At 34.2% G+C, this 18,307-nt stretch overlaps 2 protein-coding genes across 2 annotated transcripts; both read right to left on the bottom strand.

The window, feature by feature from the left end:
- Positions 1 to 1,081: 1,081 nt before the first annotated feature.
- Positions 1,082 to 7,038, bottom strand: LOC129891355 (RNA-binding KH domain-containing protein PEPPER-like). Its single transcript, XM_055966677.1, has 6 exons — positions 6,670 to 7,038; positions 4,164 to 4,422; positions 3,922 to 4,070; positions 3,502 to 3,831; positions 1,760 to 1,960; positions 1,082 to 1,611 (listed from the first exon to the last, which is right to left on the bottom strand). The coding sequence occupies exons 1-6, from the start codon at positions 6,961 to 6,963 to the stop codon at positions 1,423 to 1,425; spliced, it is 1,422 nt and encodes a 473-aa protein (XP_055822652.1). The 5' UTR covers positions 6,964 to 7,038; the 3' UTR covers positions 1,082 to 1,422.
- An 8,363-nt stretch (positions 7,039 to 15,401) lies between these two features.
- Positions 15,402 to 16,722, bottom strand: LOC129892957 (uncharacterized). The gene is made up of 2 exons (XM_055968461.1): positions 16,600 to 16,722; positions 15,402 to 16,313 (listed from the first exon to the last, which is right to left on the bottom strand). Exons 1-2 carry the CDS (start codon positions 16,720 to 16,722, stop codon positions 15,402 to 15,404), a joined length of 1,035 nt encoding a protein of 344 aa, XP_055824436.1.
- Positions 16,723 to 18,307: the final 1,585 nt, after the last annotated feature.

Here is an 18,307-nt window from a genome sequence, read left to right as displayed (position 1 = left end):
TTCTATTTTAAAAAAACTTGAAAATTTCTTGATGAAATTTACGATCAAATTTAAATTGTTTAACCCTCAAAATTCAGTTGTGTCAAATAATTTAAAACAGAAGGAATAATAAAATATTAAAGTATGAATTTTATATGGTTATAACCACCTTATAAAATAATAGTCGGTGATATATACGATCAAACCTTTCTATATTGATAATTTTTGTCTGAAAATTTCATAATTGTTATAATAAGGTGTTATTATATATATATATATATATATATATATATATATATTGATATTTGACGTTCAAATTTTATTTAGCTATTATAAGCAAAAATATGTAAAATTAGAAAGAGCAAATATAAAAAAGGTGAATATCAATGGTCTTATGGGCGTGATTGGTACCAAGAAAAATGTTCACTCTGGAAAATATTCTAGAGGTTTTTGGGGGTGAGTGAGAAGAAAATAATGAACTTTAAATGGTATTTATGAAATTATTTTTACTACATTTATTAGGAAACTAAAAGCCACTCTCCTCATTTTAAGGAACTTATTTTCTTGAAAAAAAAAATTTTAAAAAATATTTTGACCAACCAAATATGAAAAAACATTATACCTTTAAAAGAGTTTCATATTCATTTCAAAATTGAGGATTAAGTCATAAAATTTACTATTACTAATAAAAAGTTTAGAGGTATTTGTAAAAATTCAAAAATGTGAGTTCAAAGCAATTAAACTCCATATCTTGCCGGGCTAAGACTCTCACAGAACTAACGCTTTCTAACTCTCTGACTAATGAAAGCCATATGCCGAGTGAAAGTCACTTGACTTATGGGAAAAGAAAGTCATTTGACTTAAAACAAGAGCGTTAGCCACTTGACTTACTAAGAAGGAGCAAAAAGCCACTTGACTTACTAAAAAGGAGCAAAAAGCCACTCGGCTCAAGTAGAGGAGCTCCGCCCCAACTTCAGTTAACTCCAAAACATAGTGAATTTTCCAGTAGAACTCGATGTAGAAGATTAGCACATACCCAGATTCCAGTTGGATAAGAATGCTCTCCCCTTTTACAGACAAACTTAGCGCAAAAGAAACACTATAAAGACCAAAATTCGACAAGGTTCATTCATAAATATGTGAAACTACAACGCCTCAAGCGAGGCAATTGTAACTGATCATTTTTGTGCAAGTCGCAAAATGCAGCATTTACAAAACGAAGCTTAAAGTAAAATTAAATAAACTAAAGATTCAATGGTATCATATCGATACACATGAAAGAACTACAAAGCTATGGTGAGCTACTGAAAAGCTATCAATACATTGTTGTATGTGACATCAGATTAACAAAGCATGAACCACATGCAGTTGCTTCAGTGTTTGCTCTGGCACCAGATGCAAACAGGAAGGGAAGTACGAGTGCCAAGACTCCGGCTATTCTGTTCATGACCTGTAGCTACTGTAGCCTCCTCCTGCACCAAATGATCCATAGCCACCACCATATTGATGTCCTCCATATGAAGATGATGGATAAGAGCCACTGCCTAGGTTAGAGTAAGACGATTGCCTCAAGCCTGTATCTAACTGGCCATAACTGCTCGGAAGTGATTCTTTGTGGCTGCCCATGAATTCCTACATTGACGATTCATTCATCAGTTGCTTTGCAATTCGGAAGAATACTATAGAAACTCCTCAATCACATATAGTTTGCAAATTTTAGATGCATCATATGTGGAGTATTTACATATCAACTAGATGTCTTTTTGAAATTGAGAATTACCTGGATAAGTTGCTGGGCTGTCTGAACTTGTGATGACGTCCCTTTTATTTCCACCGTGATTTCATCAGATAAACCACGACTTTCTTGCACAGTAAGAACGGCACCACTAGTACGCCGTATATAAGCAATACTTGCTCCCCCTATGCCAATGATATCTTCTGCATAAGCTAGAGGTATTTGCATTTGAACAGTCTGGGATATCTGAAAGGGAAACCAAGATGAGGTCGCCAGAGACAAGTATATTGTTGTTTGACATAACAGAGTAACTTTTCACACATTGAAGAGAACTTAAAACTAGCATAAGAAACAGGGAAAGTGTAATTATGATTTTACAGATCTAGGCCTTTTAGATCAAAAAAGAAATGCAACTATTCACACAACTTACAAACACAATTAAGATAACATACTAATACATATACTCAGCTTGTGATGATTGGATGGTTTAGCAAAGAAAAATATTACAGTACACAGTTAGCAAATGTTCCTTGAGAGCAAACATGGAATTTCTACCAATCTATCTAGTTTGCTCGAGCACTTCACTCTTCCGAATAAAACCATAAAAGTAGCCACCAGTGTGTATTTCATCAAGTGTGTATTCTCACTTAACAAAGTCACTATTTATCTTTTGGATGGTAAAATGTCACAAATTACCTTATTAGTTTAAAAGCCCATCAAATAAAAAATGTTCTATAAGAGATAAGATAACAAGATATTTATACGACAATGATATTTCTGTCAATTAAAAGACGGCAGTTCTGTAAACTGCACCTAGCATTTTTGCCTCCACTGGGATTTGAAAGTAGCAATCCAAGAGTAACCCAAAGTTGCAGGAACAATGAATGGAGCTCTAGACTCTTATAAGAAGAATCGCTACCAGACACTAATAACAACAAAAGATGACTTTCCGAGACATTTTAATATTTTGCTTCACTTTCAACACTCCACATGAACTAAAGAAAATGAGTTAAATTGAGTTCTTTTTACTTTGAACAAGAAACACTAAAAAGATCACCACAAAGAAAGATGGTGTTAAGATTCTTTTCCCAGGAAAGTCATAGCAGTTGCGCAATATTAAAGATAAGTGCTTATTTGTATAAACATGGAGAGAAATCTTCTCATAGAAAAGGTAAGGGGATGCAAAAGTCCGGGACTTCATCAGTTAAGCTTGAATTGGAAGCAGAAATGAAATAAAAAGTTGCTGTAACAAGACCGGAAATACAATGCTCAGAGGAGAAGAGGGACTCGATGCCTGATTTTAATACCCCGACAAAAAGAAGGAAAACAGACCTCTTATAAACAGTGAGCAAAAATTCAATGGTCAACGGAGTTGGACAAGATGCCATAAGAAAAGACCAGAGTAGGATTTTTTTTTGGAACAGAAACTTGATGCAAGAATCTAACATCCACACTCTAATACCACAAAGAAAAAGAAGACAAAATTTTTAAAAACTTTTCTGTTTGAAAGGTCGCTAAAGAGCCGATGCCGCAGACACACACACAGGAACAGTCACCCCAAAAAGTAAGAAACAAGAATAACTCATGAAAAGAAAGAAAACTGTTGGATCAGACAGTCTAAACCCCCGACCATAGGCAAAAACTAATAAAGTGTCCATCAAGATTGTATAAGCTCTCATGAAACGTGAAAATAGACGAGAAGAGAAATCCGCTTACTGAAGTTGTTTTTTGGTTAAAAACAACCAAGACAGCTCTGTAATGTAAAGTCAGATGCTAAAGCCACAAACCTGAGTAATAACAGAATTCCCAGCACGACCAACACCTGAAGTGCGAGTTCCAGAAAGTCCAGGATCTTGTCCATACAATGAAAGTCCAGGATCTTGACCATACAGTGAAAGTCCAGTAGAATGATAATGTGAGTCCAGTTGGCTTTCACGTTCAGAAAATAGAGAGTCCCTCTTTGTTGGAAGAGGATAATCACCAAGTCCTGATCGAGGAGGATAATCACCAAGTCCTGATCGAGGAGGATAATCACCAAGTCCTGGTCGTGAAGTATTAAGCATCGTCCTCTCAGACCAAGGCTCAGTTTCGCGCTCCTGAACAGCAGGTGTATTGTACTGCAGAAAGAACAAGTATAACAAGGATGAGCAGATCAAAGAACATTGATATGATTAACAAACTGATAAAGGAAAAAGGCATAAACTTACACTCTTTTCAAACAAGGGAAGAACGCTATGATCCACCAAGAACTTTCTAAGGTGCCCAATCACTGATTCTAAAGCTTTAAGAACCTTGAGAGCTTCACCTTGAATTTCCACAATTCTCTCATCCGAAGTCGCATAGATTGACATCTCATCTGAGTATATAGATTAAAGTGAATCCCTGTAACTTATTTAACAGTAATTCTAGCAACTCAAGCAGTAATACTTTGAAGACAGCAAGGAAATACCATTGGAAAGAACTCGAATGGAGGCACCAGTATTTTGCTGGATAGGCTTGATTAAAGACCCTTGCTTTCCTATTAAGTTCACAGCTTGTGTTGATGCTACAAGTAGTCTGATGGAGCAGAATGCAGCCCCAGCAACTCCAGCTAAGTTGACATCATCTTCACCTTCAGACAGACCAGTGACACGTTTGAACACTCTTATTACAGCATCCATCGCAGGGGATAATGCTGCCTCGGGTTCTTCTTTCCCCGATATTAGAACCTGTAGCATTGTTATGAGGACTATCATAAAGACTACTTTTTTCAAAGAGAGGGCAGAACAGAATAAGGAGGTTGGAAGCCTTCACACCAGAAAATATTGAAAATTGATACCCAGAAAGAATGATAGCACATGAAGCATCTTAAGAGTGAGAACGACGAATAAAATGCAAACTTTGCAAGAAAATAATTAACAATAACCTTGCCCTTTGAATCAGTCATATTACAGGGGATGGACACTAATTATCATATCTACAGTCTATGTATGTCATACACATCTTCAACTTAAGTTATACATGTATTAAATTTTGTATGAGTAAAATCTTGTTTTGTAGCATTCTACTATGTATAAAATTCAACACACCTAGTGTTTGGTTTGCAATTTAGAAACTGCACAACTAATATATGTATAAGTTACGAGGGAATTATGTATTATTTTATGCACGATAGAAGATGGAATAACTAATACATGAATAACCTATCACTGCAGATACCCTCATAATTAATTCCTATATTACTAATCCTTGTATAACTCACACCGGCTACCAAACGACCACTTACTGTACCCCGCCACTAATCCTTGTATAACTCTAACCGGCTACCAAACGACCACTTACTATACCCCGCCACTAGCCCCCAAAAGTAAAAGAAAGAAAACATAAAAGGTCATAATTCTTATTCCACACCTCAATTTTTTGCTCTTTTGCTATTTCATTATTTCAATTTTCCCTCAGAATTAGTTTAGATATCCATCTTCAAACACATAAATTGCACTTCAAATGGATGTTTTTATGAAGGTTTGAAAGTGGACCTAATAGCGAATCTGAGATCTCATTTATAAACTTTCTATAGCTATAGGCTGGTTTTGCTTTCGTGAACTTCCATTAGCTTGCTGTTGTAAAAATCTAAGCCAAGTATTTCCGGTAACTCATTGATGTAGAACTCAGTCCTCTCTTCATTATCATTCTAAGCAATATCACTAAAACCATATTATTTTAAACATAAAAAGATCAATCGAGCCAATTCCTTACATCTAGCATTTTCTCTGCTTCCCTGTGAAGCCAGGAATGGGGGCACGGATTGGAGGGTCGTGCAGAGGAGTCATGCCACGAAGAATAAGGAAGATTTAGTTTGAGGGATTTACTAGTGTAATAAGTGGTACTCTTAAGTCACACAAGACTCAAACCTCCTAAACCCTTAATGCTTATTAAGCCATAAAAACAATCTATAGGTCAGTAAAGGAAACAAGTAGAATTATAATACCCCAATTAGTCTGAACTTGATAATTGTGTGGTAAGAATCCTACTTTTCACCTTAAGAGTTGCGAAATTTTATATTCATACAACCCTTCCCTTCCCTGAACTACACAAGTTCCCAATAAAAACAATTAGTTGATACTGAAACAGTGTTTTACCCCTAGATGTCCAGTCAACTGCTACTTCCAATCTGGTGCCATACTTCCTCTCTTCCTATTTACTAGTTTAAGATGTTCATTTAACGAGGGTACTACTATATCAGTGCAAGTGGCAGACCAAGGAGTTCCAGTAAGGAGATTCAAACATATGCAAAATTGCAACTTGAATTTGAATAGGTGATATCTCAAGCAACTGTTGAATCACCTTAGTCATTACACTAGAATCTTCCCTTATGTCAAGGGAATTCAAAAGCTTATATACTCCCTACGTCCCAATGTATGTGGCACAATTGGAATTTTGAGATTCAAACTTTTAAATTTTGACCGTGAATTCGGCCATAAAAGCTTCAAATATTTTCAAATAAAATTTATATATTTGAAAACTAGGTAAAAAGTTAAGTTGCACGGACTCTTCATGTTTGATGCCGCACACGTGTCAGATTATCCAAAAAGACACTACTTTTGGAGAATCCGACACGCACCCATAAATCACAATAATTAACCATATAATATTTAAAAGGCATATACAGATATTCTGATCAAAGAAAGATTTGATTGATTCTCAAAATTCCAAATGTGCCAGGTAAATTGGGACAGAGGGAGTATAAATTAATATATGCAAAAAAATAATAATCTCTTTTTTATCTTAATTGCACCAATATAATTTTTTGACAAAGGGGATTCAATTGAACCCTCCTCCACCCCTAACCAGTGGTGAAACAAACATCAACATAAAACATCACATCAAAATCCAAACCTTGATAGCAAATTTAACATGAATCATATGAAATGTGTATAAAAAGAGCATCATACATTCCAAAAAAAGGGTAAACTTACAACACGATCAGGAGAAGAAGCAGGGCCATCAAGAACCCGAATCTTCGCCCCTGTTTCTTCACACATCTTCTTAACAAGTTCTCCTTTACGCCCAATAATACTTCCAACTTTTAACACAGGTACAATCAATCTGAACACACAACTCCCAGGCCATCCAGGCCATTTCGGCTTCTCTATCGAAACCTCTGGTTCGATTTTCACTGTTCCTGGGTCTGCTTCTTCTGGCTTTACTTGAGAATTTTGAGATTCTTGCGTTACTAGAGAACCATTTTGGTTTTGTTCGATGTAAGCCATTGATAGCCTCTGCTAAGAGTATTTAGGGTTTTAGGGTAAAGAATCTCAGTTGCGGGAAAAGAAATGAGGTGAAGGAAGATAATAGAGGGTTTTATAGAGGTGGAGATTTTCACGTGTCTATGCATTTTTTCTTTTTTCTAATATGGGTTCGGAAATCGTCTCTCTGGGTAAAAATAAGGTTAATGTCTACATACATTTTACCATTTTCGAATCTCATGAATTTATATTTGTATGTTATTATTGCTGTTGGCTGTGTAATAAATAATATAGATAAGTAAATTTATGAGTGAATAAGAGTTGGTGTGAGATTTTCATGTGTTTATGCGTTTTTCTTTTTCTATTATGAACTCAGAAATCGTCTTTCTGATCCGTAAGGATAGAATTAAGATTTATGTACATTTCACCATTTTCGACATACATTTCACCATTTTCGAACCTCATAAAATTATACTGGTATATTGTTATTGTTGCTGGCGTTGTTGTCGGGATAATTAATAATATATTTAATTAATATTATTAGTAAAAGAGGTTTCTATGTGGATTGATTCATTCTTTGACCGCAATAATTACCGTCCAACACAAAAAGAAAATGATTTTTCAGTATGATATTCTGCACCTCGCATTTATAATATTTATATTCAATTGTGCTAGTGTGTTCCTGATTAATTCAGTGTTATTTATCAAATTATGTATCATATATATTATAATTTGTTAAAATGTAATATCTAAAACGTTGTTTATGTCGTTTTAACAAATATTAAAGGAACTTCTAAAAGATATTGACGGTCAAAAAATTTCTTCTTCACCATAAGAGTTGTTTAATTGAAAAAAAAGAGTAGGTTATCTTGATATAAATTTTAAGATAAAATATATTTTGTATTTAATTTAGGGTACAATTAAAAATTAAGATAAAATTTATATTTTATATTTAATTTAGAATACAGTTAAAAATTAAGATAAAATTTATATTGCAATTATAACTTTATTTATCTAGTATAGAAGGTAAAATAAATAATCTAAGTTATAATCCTGATTTTGGACAAGAAAACTTAGTCGGTAATTGGCCTTCCTTTTCATATTCGTTGTTTTTTATCAAATTGTTATTACATTCCATAATTTTTCGAAAAGTAATTCCTAGAATGTTTGTTCGTACGGTTTCATTTACAAATATTAAAGAAATTATAAAAGTTGTTGATGATCAAAAACTTTTTTTCTGACCTTAAAAGTCGTATGGTCGAAAGAATTAAGTAGGTTATCTTGATATAAAATTTAAAATTAAATATGTTATGAATTTAATTATAAATCTAGTTAAAATCAAGATAAACATTATATCATAATTATAAAATTATCTATTTCACATAAAAAATAAACTAAATAATTCAAATTATAATCATGATTTTAAACCAAACAACTCAATCTCAGTTATTTAGTCTTCCTTTCCACATTCAATGTTTTTCATCAAATTACTATCACACATTTCATAGTAATTTTTTAGAATGTCTATTATATTGGTCCAAACAACTTAGTAGATCTAGTCTTCCTTTACGCATTCACAATTTTATTTATCAAATTACTATTACAGTTTACAATTTGTCAAAAAGTAATTACTAAAATTATTGTTCATTTTATTTCGTTACAAATGCTAAAGGAATTATTAAAAGTTTTTGACAATCAAAAACTTTCTTCCTAACTTATGAGTCGTTTAGTTAGAAAAACTAAGTTATATTTGTTGCAAAAAGAAGTAAAAAAGTGGATGTCCATGGGACCCACTTTCACGGTAGTGAATAGTAAAAAGACCTCATTAAACTGTGAAAGAAACTAAAAGAAAGATATGATCAACTGAAGTTGGTCATCATTCCACAGGCACGTCATGATTGACTTAATTTGAGATTAATGGATTTTAAAAATATAACTGAATATAATTCTGCCTTGTTTAGAATTATAGCACAGTTAAATTTATGCGGAGAAGAAATTATTGAGCAAGACAAACTTGAAAAAAACATACTCCACATTTTCACTCGCGAATATGCTCCTGCAATAGCAATATCGCAAAAAGGGTTTTAAAAAATATTCTCAAGGACTGATTTCATAATGAAACCAGTTAATTAACCATTACTGGTGAAAAGACGCAGATTACTTTTTCACCTTCTTATTGCTGAATGCCACAACGAACTGTTAATGAAAAATCATGATAGTCGGTCCGTTGATTTTTTGTCACTCCCTAAAGTGAATCTGACAAACTATAACCAACGAGAAAAAGGTCATGGCCCTATTCGTGGTCGTGGTTGAAGAAGAAATTATAATCATGATACTCAGCTAGCACCGAAAAATGATCAGCAATACAAAAAAAATAGTGAAAAGCAAGAAGCTATACCAAAGAAAAATTCAGAATGTATATGTCATAGATGTGGAGGTATGGGGCACTAGTCACGGACCTGCCGGTCATCAAAACGTCTGGTTCAACTATATCAGGCATCCTTAAAAAGAGTAGAAAATAATCTTGAGACAAATTTTATCTCTGGAGATAATATTGAACTTATGCATCTGAATGTAGCTGACTTCTTCAATTTCCTAGAAGAAAATATGAATATTGATAAGCATGTTAATATTTAAATAAATTTCATTTCATTTGTTTGTACTAAATAATATGTTTATATTTTTCTATGAGCCATGTTTTAATTATAACGTTTACCTTATTTTTTTTTGAAGAAAAATATGAATATGCCTCAAATTTTGTTTGAATCAATGATGAATCACGAGGATATTTGTATAATTGATAATGGAATGACTCATGCCATTTTTAAAGACGATAAATATTTTTCCTACTTGCTTAGAAGAAAAGCAAATGTTACAACAATTTTTGATAATTCAAAAATTATTGAAGGCTCCGGAAGAGCTACTATATTTCTGCCTAAGGGGACAAAGATTGTTATAGAAGATGCAATATTCTCTTCAAAATCCCTAAGAAACTTGTTAAGTTTTAAAGATATCCACATAAATGGATATCATGTTGAGACATTAAATAAAATGAATACTGAAAACCTTGATATAACCAAGAGTGTCTCAGGCCAGAAATATATTTTGGAAAAATTACCAATTTTTTCGTCTGGCCTATATTATGCAAAGATTAGTGCAATTGAAGCACATTTGTTTGTAAACCAAAAGTTTACTGATCTAAATACATTTGTGCTATGGCATGATCGAATAAGTCATCCTAGATTAATAATGATGAGACGAATTCTTGAAAATTCAACTGGACATCCATTAAAGAACCTGAACAAGAATTCTTACGAATGATGAATTTTTATGTGCTGCTTGTTATCAAGGCAAATTAATTGCTAAACCATCAACTCTGAAGGTTGGCATCAAATCTCTTGGCCTTTTAGAGCGTATACATGGGAATATATGTAGACCTATTCATCCACCTGGTGGATTGTTTAGATAATTTATGTTCCTAATAAATACATCATCAAGATGGTCTCATGTGTGCCTTTTATCATCTCGCAACCTAGCATTTGCGAAGTTATTAGCACAAATAATAAGATTAAGGACGTAATTCCCAAATTACCCAATTAAGGTAATTCGCCTTGATAATGCTAGAGAATTTACATCCCAAGCTTTTGATGATTATTGCTTAACAATTGGGATAAAAATTGAACATCCTGTTGCTCATTTTCATACTCAAAATGGTCTTGCAGAGTCAATTATTAATCGCCTACAATTGATAGCAAGACCTCTACTTATGAAAATAAAATTGCCGATTACTGTTTGGGGTCATGCTATCTTACATGCAGCAGCACTTGTACGTCTCAAATCGATAAATTATAATAAATACTCTCCGTCACAATTAGTATTTGGTCATGAGCTAAATATAACCCATCTATGAATTTTTGGTTGTGCGGTATACGTGCCTGTAGCACCACCACAACGTACAAAGATGGGTCCTAAACGAAGGTTGGACATATATATGGGTTTGACTTACCCTTCTTAATTTGCTACCTTGAACCGTTGACAGGAGACTTATTTACTGCTCGATTTGTAGATTGTCGGTTTGCTGAAACTACTTTCCTACAATTAGGGGGAGAGAAAAAGGAACCTGAAAGAGAAATTGCATGGAAAGTTCTCATTTTGATCCACGTATCTGCACATGTAAGCAGGAGGTCCAGAAGATAATCCACTTACAAAAAATAACAAATCAAATGCCATATGCATTTACTGATTTAAAATGGATAACTAAGTCACATATCTCTACACTGAATGTGCCTATCCAGATTGATGTCCCAAAAGGACCATCTACTAGTATCATAACTTCTGAATTCCAAACACGCCTGAAGCGTGGTAGACCATTGGATTCAAAGAATAAAAATTCTAAAAAGAGAAGCTTGAGGATTTAATAAATATGATACTATAAAAGAACCTCATGAAGAAGGTCAAGATTTGCGTAATCCTGATATTCCTGAAGAAATTAGTGAACCCGAGACTCAAGTGAATGAAGAACTTTCAATAAGTTCTACCGGTGATGAGATAAATTTAGATCGATCAAAAATTATGGTGGATAATATTTTTGCATATAATGTTGCACTTAACCTCATGCAAGAAAGTAAAAGTCTTGAGCCTAAATCCGTCTTAGAATATCGACGTAGATGTGATTGGGCAGAATGACAAAAGACAATTCAAACAAAATTAGACTCACTTGCTAAATGTGAGATTTTTGGACCTGTAGTCCAAACCCCTGCAGGTGTAAAATCAGTTGTCTATAGATGAGTTTTTGTTCGAAAATGAAATTAGAGAAAACAAATTATAAGATACAAGGCACGCCTTATTGAACAAGGATTCTCTCAAAGACCCGGGGTCAGCTATGAATAAATATATTCAATTGTTATGGATGGAATAACTTTTTGATATCTCATCAGTCTACTGTACATAAAAATTTTGAAATACATCTAATGAATGTAGTTACAATTTACCTTTATGGTTCAGTTGATAATGAAATTTACATGAAAATTCTAGAAGAATTAAAATTGCCTGAAGCATATACTAAGTCTTGGAAGATGTACTCAATCAAATTGCAAAGATCATTATATGGTCTGAAACAATCAGAGCGTATGTGGTATAATCGCCTTAGTAAATATTTGATAAATGAAGGTTATATAAATAATGTCATTTGTCCATGTATTTTTATTAAGAAAACGAAATCAGAGTTTGTTATACTCGCCGTTTATGTTGATGACATAAATTTCATTGAAATCCCTAAAGAGGTCCAAAAGGCGACTGAATATCTAAAGAAAGAATTTGAGATGAAAGACCTTGAAAAGATAAAACTTTATCTGGGTCTGCAAATTGAATATTTAGTAGACGGGGTCTTTGTCCACCAATCTGCCTACACTGAAAAAATCTGAAAATAATTTTAAATGGACAAAGCACATCCATTAAGTACTCCAATGGTTGCTTCGATTACTAGAAGTGGATAAAGATCCACTCTGACCTCCAAAAGAGAATGAAGAACTTCTTGGTCCTGAAGTACCATATCTCAGTGCTATTAGTGCACTTATGTATCTCGGTAACGCAATCAGACCTGATATAATATTTCTTTTAGTTTTCTAGCATGGTATAGTTCATCCTCAATATGAAGGCATTGGAACGGTATCAAATATTTTTTGTGATACCTAAAGGGATTGATATGGGTTTATTTTATACTAATAAAGGTTGTGCAAACCTTATTGGTTATGCAGATGGAGGTTATTTATCAGACCCACATAAAGCTCGATCTCAGACATGCTATCTATTTACATATGAAGGAACTGTTGTATCATGACGATCTATAAAGCAGTCTATTATTGCTACTTCTTCAAATCATGTTGAAATAATAGCAATTCATGAAGCAAATAGAGAATGTGTGTGGTTGAGATCGATGATACAGTTCATCAAAGAAAGATGCGTCCTGGAAAACATGATGTCAAAGTACCCACAGTTATATTCGAAGACAACGACGCGTGCATAGCTCAATTAAAATGTGGCTTCATAAAAGGAGACAGAACGAAACATATTTTACCAAAATTATTCTTCACACATGATCTCCAGAAGAATGGTGATATTGATGTACAATAAGTTTGTTTGAGTGATAATCTTGCAAATTTATTCACAAAGACATTACCAACATCAACTTTTGAGAAACTAAGATATAAGGTTGGAATTCGTCGTCTCTAAAATATCAAATGAAGTTTTTATCAGGGAGAGTAAAATACGCGTTGTACTCTTTTTTCCTTAACCAAAGTTTTGTCCCACCGAATTTTTCTGGTAAGGTTTTTAACACAAGCACTAATAATAATGGAACTTTACAAAGATAGTTATTGCCAAATTTAACATAAATTCCCCAGAAATGGCGCCAAAAACTTGTTGGTGTCAAAACGCACACGCAAGTATACATTGTCTCAAAAGTAATATAGTGGCTCTTTTTGAGAGCCAGACGTCGAACCCACAGGGAATATACAACTAGGCTTAGTTAACTTTGTAATGAATTGAATTATTAGTGTGTGTCTCAAAAAGTTGAGTTTGTTTATATCTATGAATGATATTACCAAAACTAGGTGAAAACCACTTAAAAGATGTCAAATAGAATTATCAATTTAAAGAAGAGTCCTTGGGTTGTAGCAATTTAAGATTTCCATTTTAATCTCCATTACCTTGGCATTCAAGAGGTTCCGAATTACTGATTTACAGGGTTGATTTTACAATTATGATTTTCCAATTTTTAATTGCCTATTCTTGCTGACAGCTTAACTACATCGTTGAGCGGGGATAAACATGAACCAACAAAAATGCCTTAATCTTTTCATCCTGTTTAGCAACCAAACATGGTGTATAGATATGTGTCACAATCATTCTATATACTAATTGTTCTTGACAAATCTAAAACAAACATGTTCCTTATATTCTATTGTTCTATCTTCCTTTCATCTTCCGGACTTTCCTTGTGAATTATTTTTCAACATAAATTTTTTAAAACATACCTGGGAAACATTTTTCACTGAACTGGAGTAGGTCTGCGATGCGGACTCTTCGCGGAACACACTATTTGTGCTACGTTCAAATCTCCTTTTTTATGCTCTTTTATTTTTCAAACTAGCTTATATACTCAACAACATTAAATGTCAGTAAAACCAAAATAAGCAACTAAAATTCTAACTAAAACACACAATACCTCACGGGTTGTCTCCCACACAGCGCCTAATTTATTATCACGGCATGACTCAGCTATTGCTTCACTCATTATCCAATTCTATGACTTCCTCCTCACGATCAACATCCTCCCCGAAGTAATGCTTAACCCTTTGTCCATTAACCAAAAATGTGGACGATTTCATTGCATTCTACAATTCTACGACTCCATGTGGTGCCATACGCATGACTTCGAAAGGTCCACTCCATTTGGACTGCAACTTTTCTGGAAAAAGCTTAAGTCTAGAGTTAAAGAGGAGTACCTTTCGTCTTGGTTCAAAAATACGAGTAATGATGTGCTTATCGTGCCAGCGCTTAGTTTTCTCCTTGTGAAGCTTGGCATTTTCATAGGCGTGGAGCCTGAATTCTTCTAACTCATGTAACTAATCTAACCACTTTTGTTCTGCTAGCTCAGAATCAAGGTTGAGCTTTTTGATTGCCCAGTAGGCTTGATGCTATAGCTCCACCGACAAGTGACATGTTTTACCAAACACCATTTAATAAGGGGATGTTCTGATGGGGGTTTTATACGCAGTTTTATATGCCCATAATGCCTCATTTAGCTTTTCTTCCCAATTCTTTTGTTGTGCATTGACAGTCTTTTGCAGAATTTGCTTCACTTCCCTATTAGAGACTTACACCATATCATGAAATATCGTAATCATGCACTTTTGAAAAGTGGCAGGAGCATTGCAAAGACCAAATGGCATACGCTTGAATGCATACGTCCTGTAGGGGCATGTGAATGTTGTCTTTTCTTGATCCTCTGGTGCAATGGTAATTTGATTGTAACCTGAATATCCATCTAAGAAATAGTAATATTCTTGGCTTGCTAATTTTTCAAGCATTTGGTCAATAAAAAGTACAAAGTAGTGATCTTTTCTTGTGGCATCATTCAACTTTCTGTAGTCCATACATATACGCCACCCAGTTACTGTTCTTGTGGGGATTAACTCATTTTCTTCATTGGTCATCACAACCATCCCCCCTTTCTTTGGTACACATTGAACTGGCCTAACCTACTTACTATCAGATATTGGGTATATTTTTCCTGCATCTAGCCACTTAATTATCTCTTTCTTCACAACCTCTTTCATGATGGGGTTCAAATGGTATTATGGTTGTGCACTAGCCTTATGTCCTTCTTTCTTGAAAATTTCGTGCATGCACAAGCGGGACTGATATCGTGAAGATCAACCATTTGCCATTCAATCGCCGTTTTATGTCTTTTTAGCAAGTGCTGCTATGACCTGTGCCTCAGACAAAGCAGATGAAAAAATTACAAGTAAAGTATTATTTACTCCAAGAAAAACATACCTGAGATGTGCTGGCAATTGTTTTAACTCCAATTTAGGAGCTTCTTCTAGAGAAGGCTTGGGTGAAAGGCCCAATTCTCTGTTTAAGGGTTCTACATTCTTCTTCCATATGCTGATATTTGGCATATTAAGCACACTAGCTAACTCTTTAGCTTTCACGTTCTTTTCAATATCTTGACCCATCACGACTTTTGCCAACGAATCATTTGTTATAATGCATTGAGTTGAGACTTCCTCATCGATGATGGTTATAGCAGACAGTTTTTCATAGACTACAGGTAATTTCAGTACATGATATACATCGAACACCTCTACTTTGTCATGTGCTCTCATGGTTAACCTACCTACAACCACATCAATAAGTGCCCCGCCTGTTGTTAAGAATGGGCGTCCTAAGAAAAACGGAACATCGGGGTCAGGTTCAAAATCTAAAACAACAAAATCTACAAAAAAAATGAGGGATCCTACTTGTACCAACACATCTTCAATGATACCGTCAGGTCTAGGTACAGAACGATCAGCTAACTGTAGCAAAATAGTTGTTGCTTTAAGTTCTCCTAGGCCTAATTTCTTAAGCATAGATCTAGGCATCAAGTTAATACTAGCACCCAGATTACAGAGACCTCTTGCATTATTATACTTACCAATGGTTATCTGTACTGTGAAACTACGTGGATCTTTTTGTTTAGCTGGAAGCTTACTTTTGTTCAATATTCTTAAACTACACTCTTCAGTGAGTGACACTATTTCAAATTTTGCTAACTTGCTTTTATTGGCCACAATATCTTTGACAAAATTAGCATATTTTGGGATTCCCTGCAAAACATTGATCAAAGGTAAGTTAATTTATACTTTCTTCAACAAATCTATGAACTTTGCAAAACACTCCTCTTCTTTCTTCTTTTTGAATTTTTGTGGGAAAGGGGGAATAGGTTTTGTCTTTGGTTCCTCCACTGCTTTTGAACAGCTGGGTTCACCTTCTTCCCCAACTTGCTCTTTGCCTCTTACCTCTGCCGGTTTGGCTTTGGGAGCCAATTCAATGAGGGGGAGACCACTGCAAGTACTCAAGCATTCACCTGTTTGGGATTTGGGTTAGTGTTACCTGGTAAGCCCCTTGTTGGCGAGAAATATGTGCACTTGCCATTTGCCCAAGTTGTTTTTCTAAATTTTGGATAGCTAACTGATTCTGTCGAATATCTGCAGCTAGCTTAGCTTGGTCAGTCATGATTTATTTCAACATGTCCTCTACACTCACGCTTACTGATTTTCTTGATCCTTGATCACCTTGACTTTGAGTATTGTATCCTTGGTTAGGATTATTGTATTATTGTCCACCTCCTTGTGGTCTGTATTGAGTTTGCCCTTGTTGTTAATTTTGCTGATTTTCACCCCATGAGAAGTTAGGATGGTTTCTCCAATTTGGGTTGTACGTGTTTTCATAGTTATGGTTTCCACCACTCCTAGGTACATTACCCGCAAAATTTACCGACTCTGAATTTTCTCTACAATATTCAGCCACATATTCACTGTTTCCACATACCTCACACCACATGTGTTGTTGTTGAACCATGCTCACTGAAGCTTGCTGCTGTCCTTTTGCTAAAGTGTTGAAATGTGTTGTCATCATATTTTGCATTGCTGCAATTTGTGTTGTCAACGTAGTTACTGCATCAACCTCTAACATGCCTGCTTTTTTTTGAACGATAGGTCGAACATTTCCTCCGTTCCACTCTGGGTTTCTTTGAGATATGCGATTAAGCAATGTATATAACTTATCATATGTTTTCTCCAATGCTTGTCCACCTGCAGCAGAATCAAGAAGAATTTTGGTATTGGGTTCCAAACCTTCAATGAAGGTATGGACCAACACCTCATTAGCTTGATAATGGTGAGGAAAACTAATGAGTAACGATTTAAATTTGTCCCAAGATTGGTATAAATTTTCTCCATATTTTTGCTTGAAGCTCAAAATTTCAGCCCTCAACTTAGCCGTCTTCCCCGAAGGAAAGAACCTAATAAGAAATTTACGAGCCAAATCATTCCATGAAGTGATTGAATTTGGTGGTTCCGACTTCAACCACCTCTTAGCTTCCCCAACAAGGAAAAGGGAAACAATGTTAACCTCACATAGTCAGGAGCTACCCCATTAGGTGTATAAATGTCGCTAATCTCCAATTTTGTTTGGATGTGGACTTGAGGATCTTCATGAGGCAACCCAGTAAACTGCCCATTAGAGTGCAACAATTGTACCATAATCTATTTTAGTTCAAATCTTCATCCAACTGGAGGTTTTTGTATGCTAGAGGTGACATTTGTTGTGAGTGGGAGACTGCCACATCACGCACTGTCCTGGCTGCCATCTCTACAGAGACCTCTGTTGACACCCAATTTTGACCGACCTATAATTACTTTTCAAATCATTGTCTTAATAAATATGCATTTTTAATTTTTTTATTACTTTATTAAATAAATAAATTTATATTTAGTTTTATCCAATAAATCGTATATTTTGATATTCATAATTTATAATATTTTTGCTATTTATTAATATTATAACTATTATTTTTTTTATTTTTTAAATTATGAGCATCATACGTTCAAATATTTTTATGTGTCTATTTAGTATATATTATATATGTGTGTATTTTCTTTATATATAAAAAATATATATTTCTTAACTAAGTTTATTTTATAATTTACTTATTCATATTAATATGTACATATTACATATCTATTTTAATACGTTTTATATACATGTGTTTATAAAGTTATTACTTAATTAAGTTTATTGTATATTTGAGTTAACTATA

The sequence above is a fragment of the Solanum dulcamara genome, chromosome 6, assembly GCF_947179165.1.
Source record: "Solanum dulcamara chromosome 6, daSolDulc1.2, whole genome shotgun sequence".
NCBI classification, from domain to species: domain Eukaryota; kingdom Viridiplantae; phylum Streptophyta; class Magnoliopsida; order Solanales; family Solanaceae; genus Solanum; species Solanum dulcamara.
The sequence above is the reverse complement of the archived record's forward strand: the minus strand, read 5'-3'. Positions and strand labels throughout refer to the sequence as shown.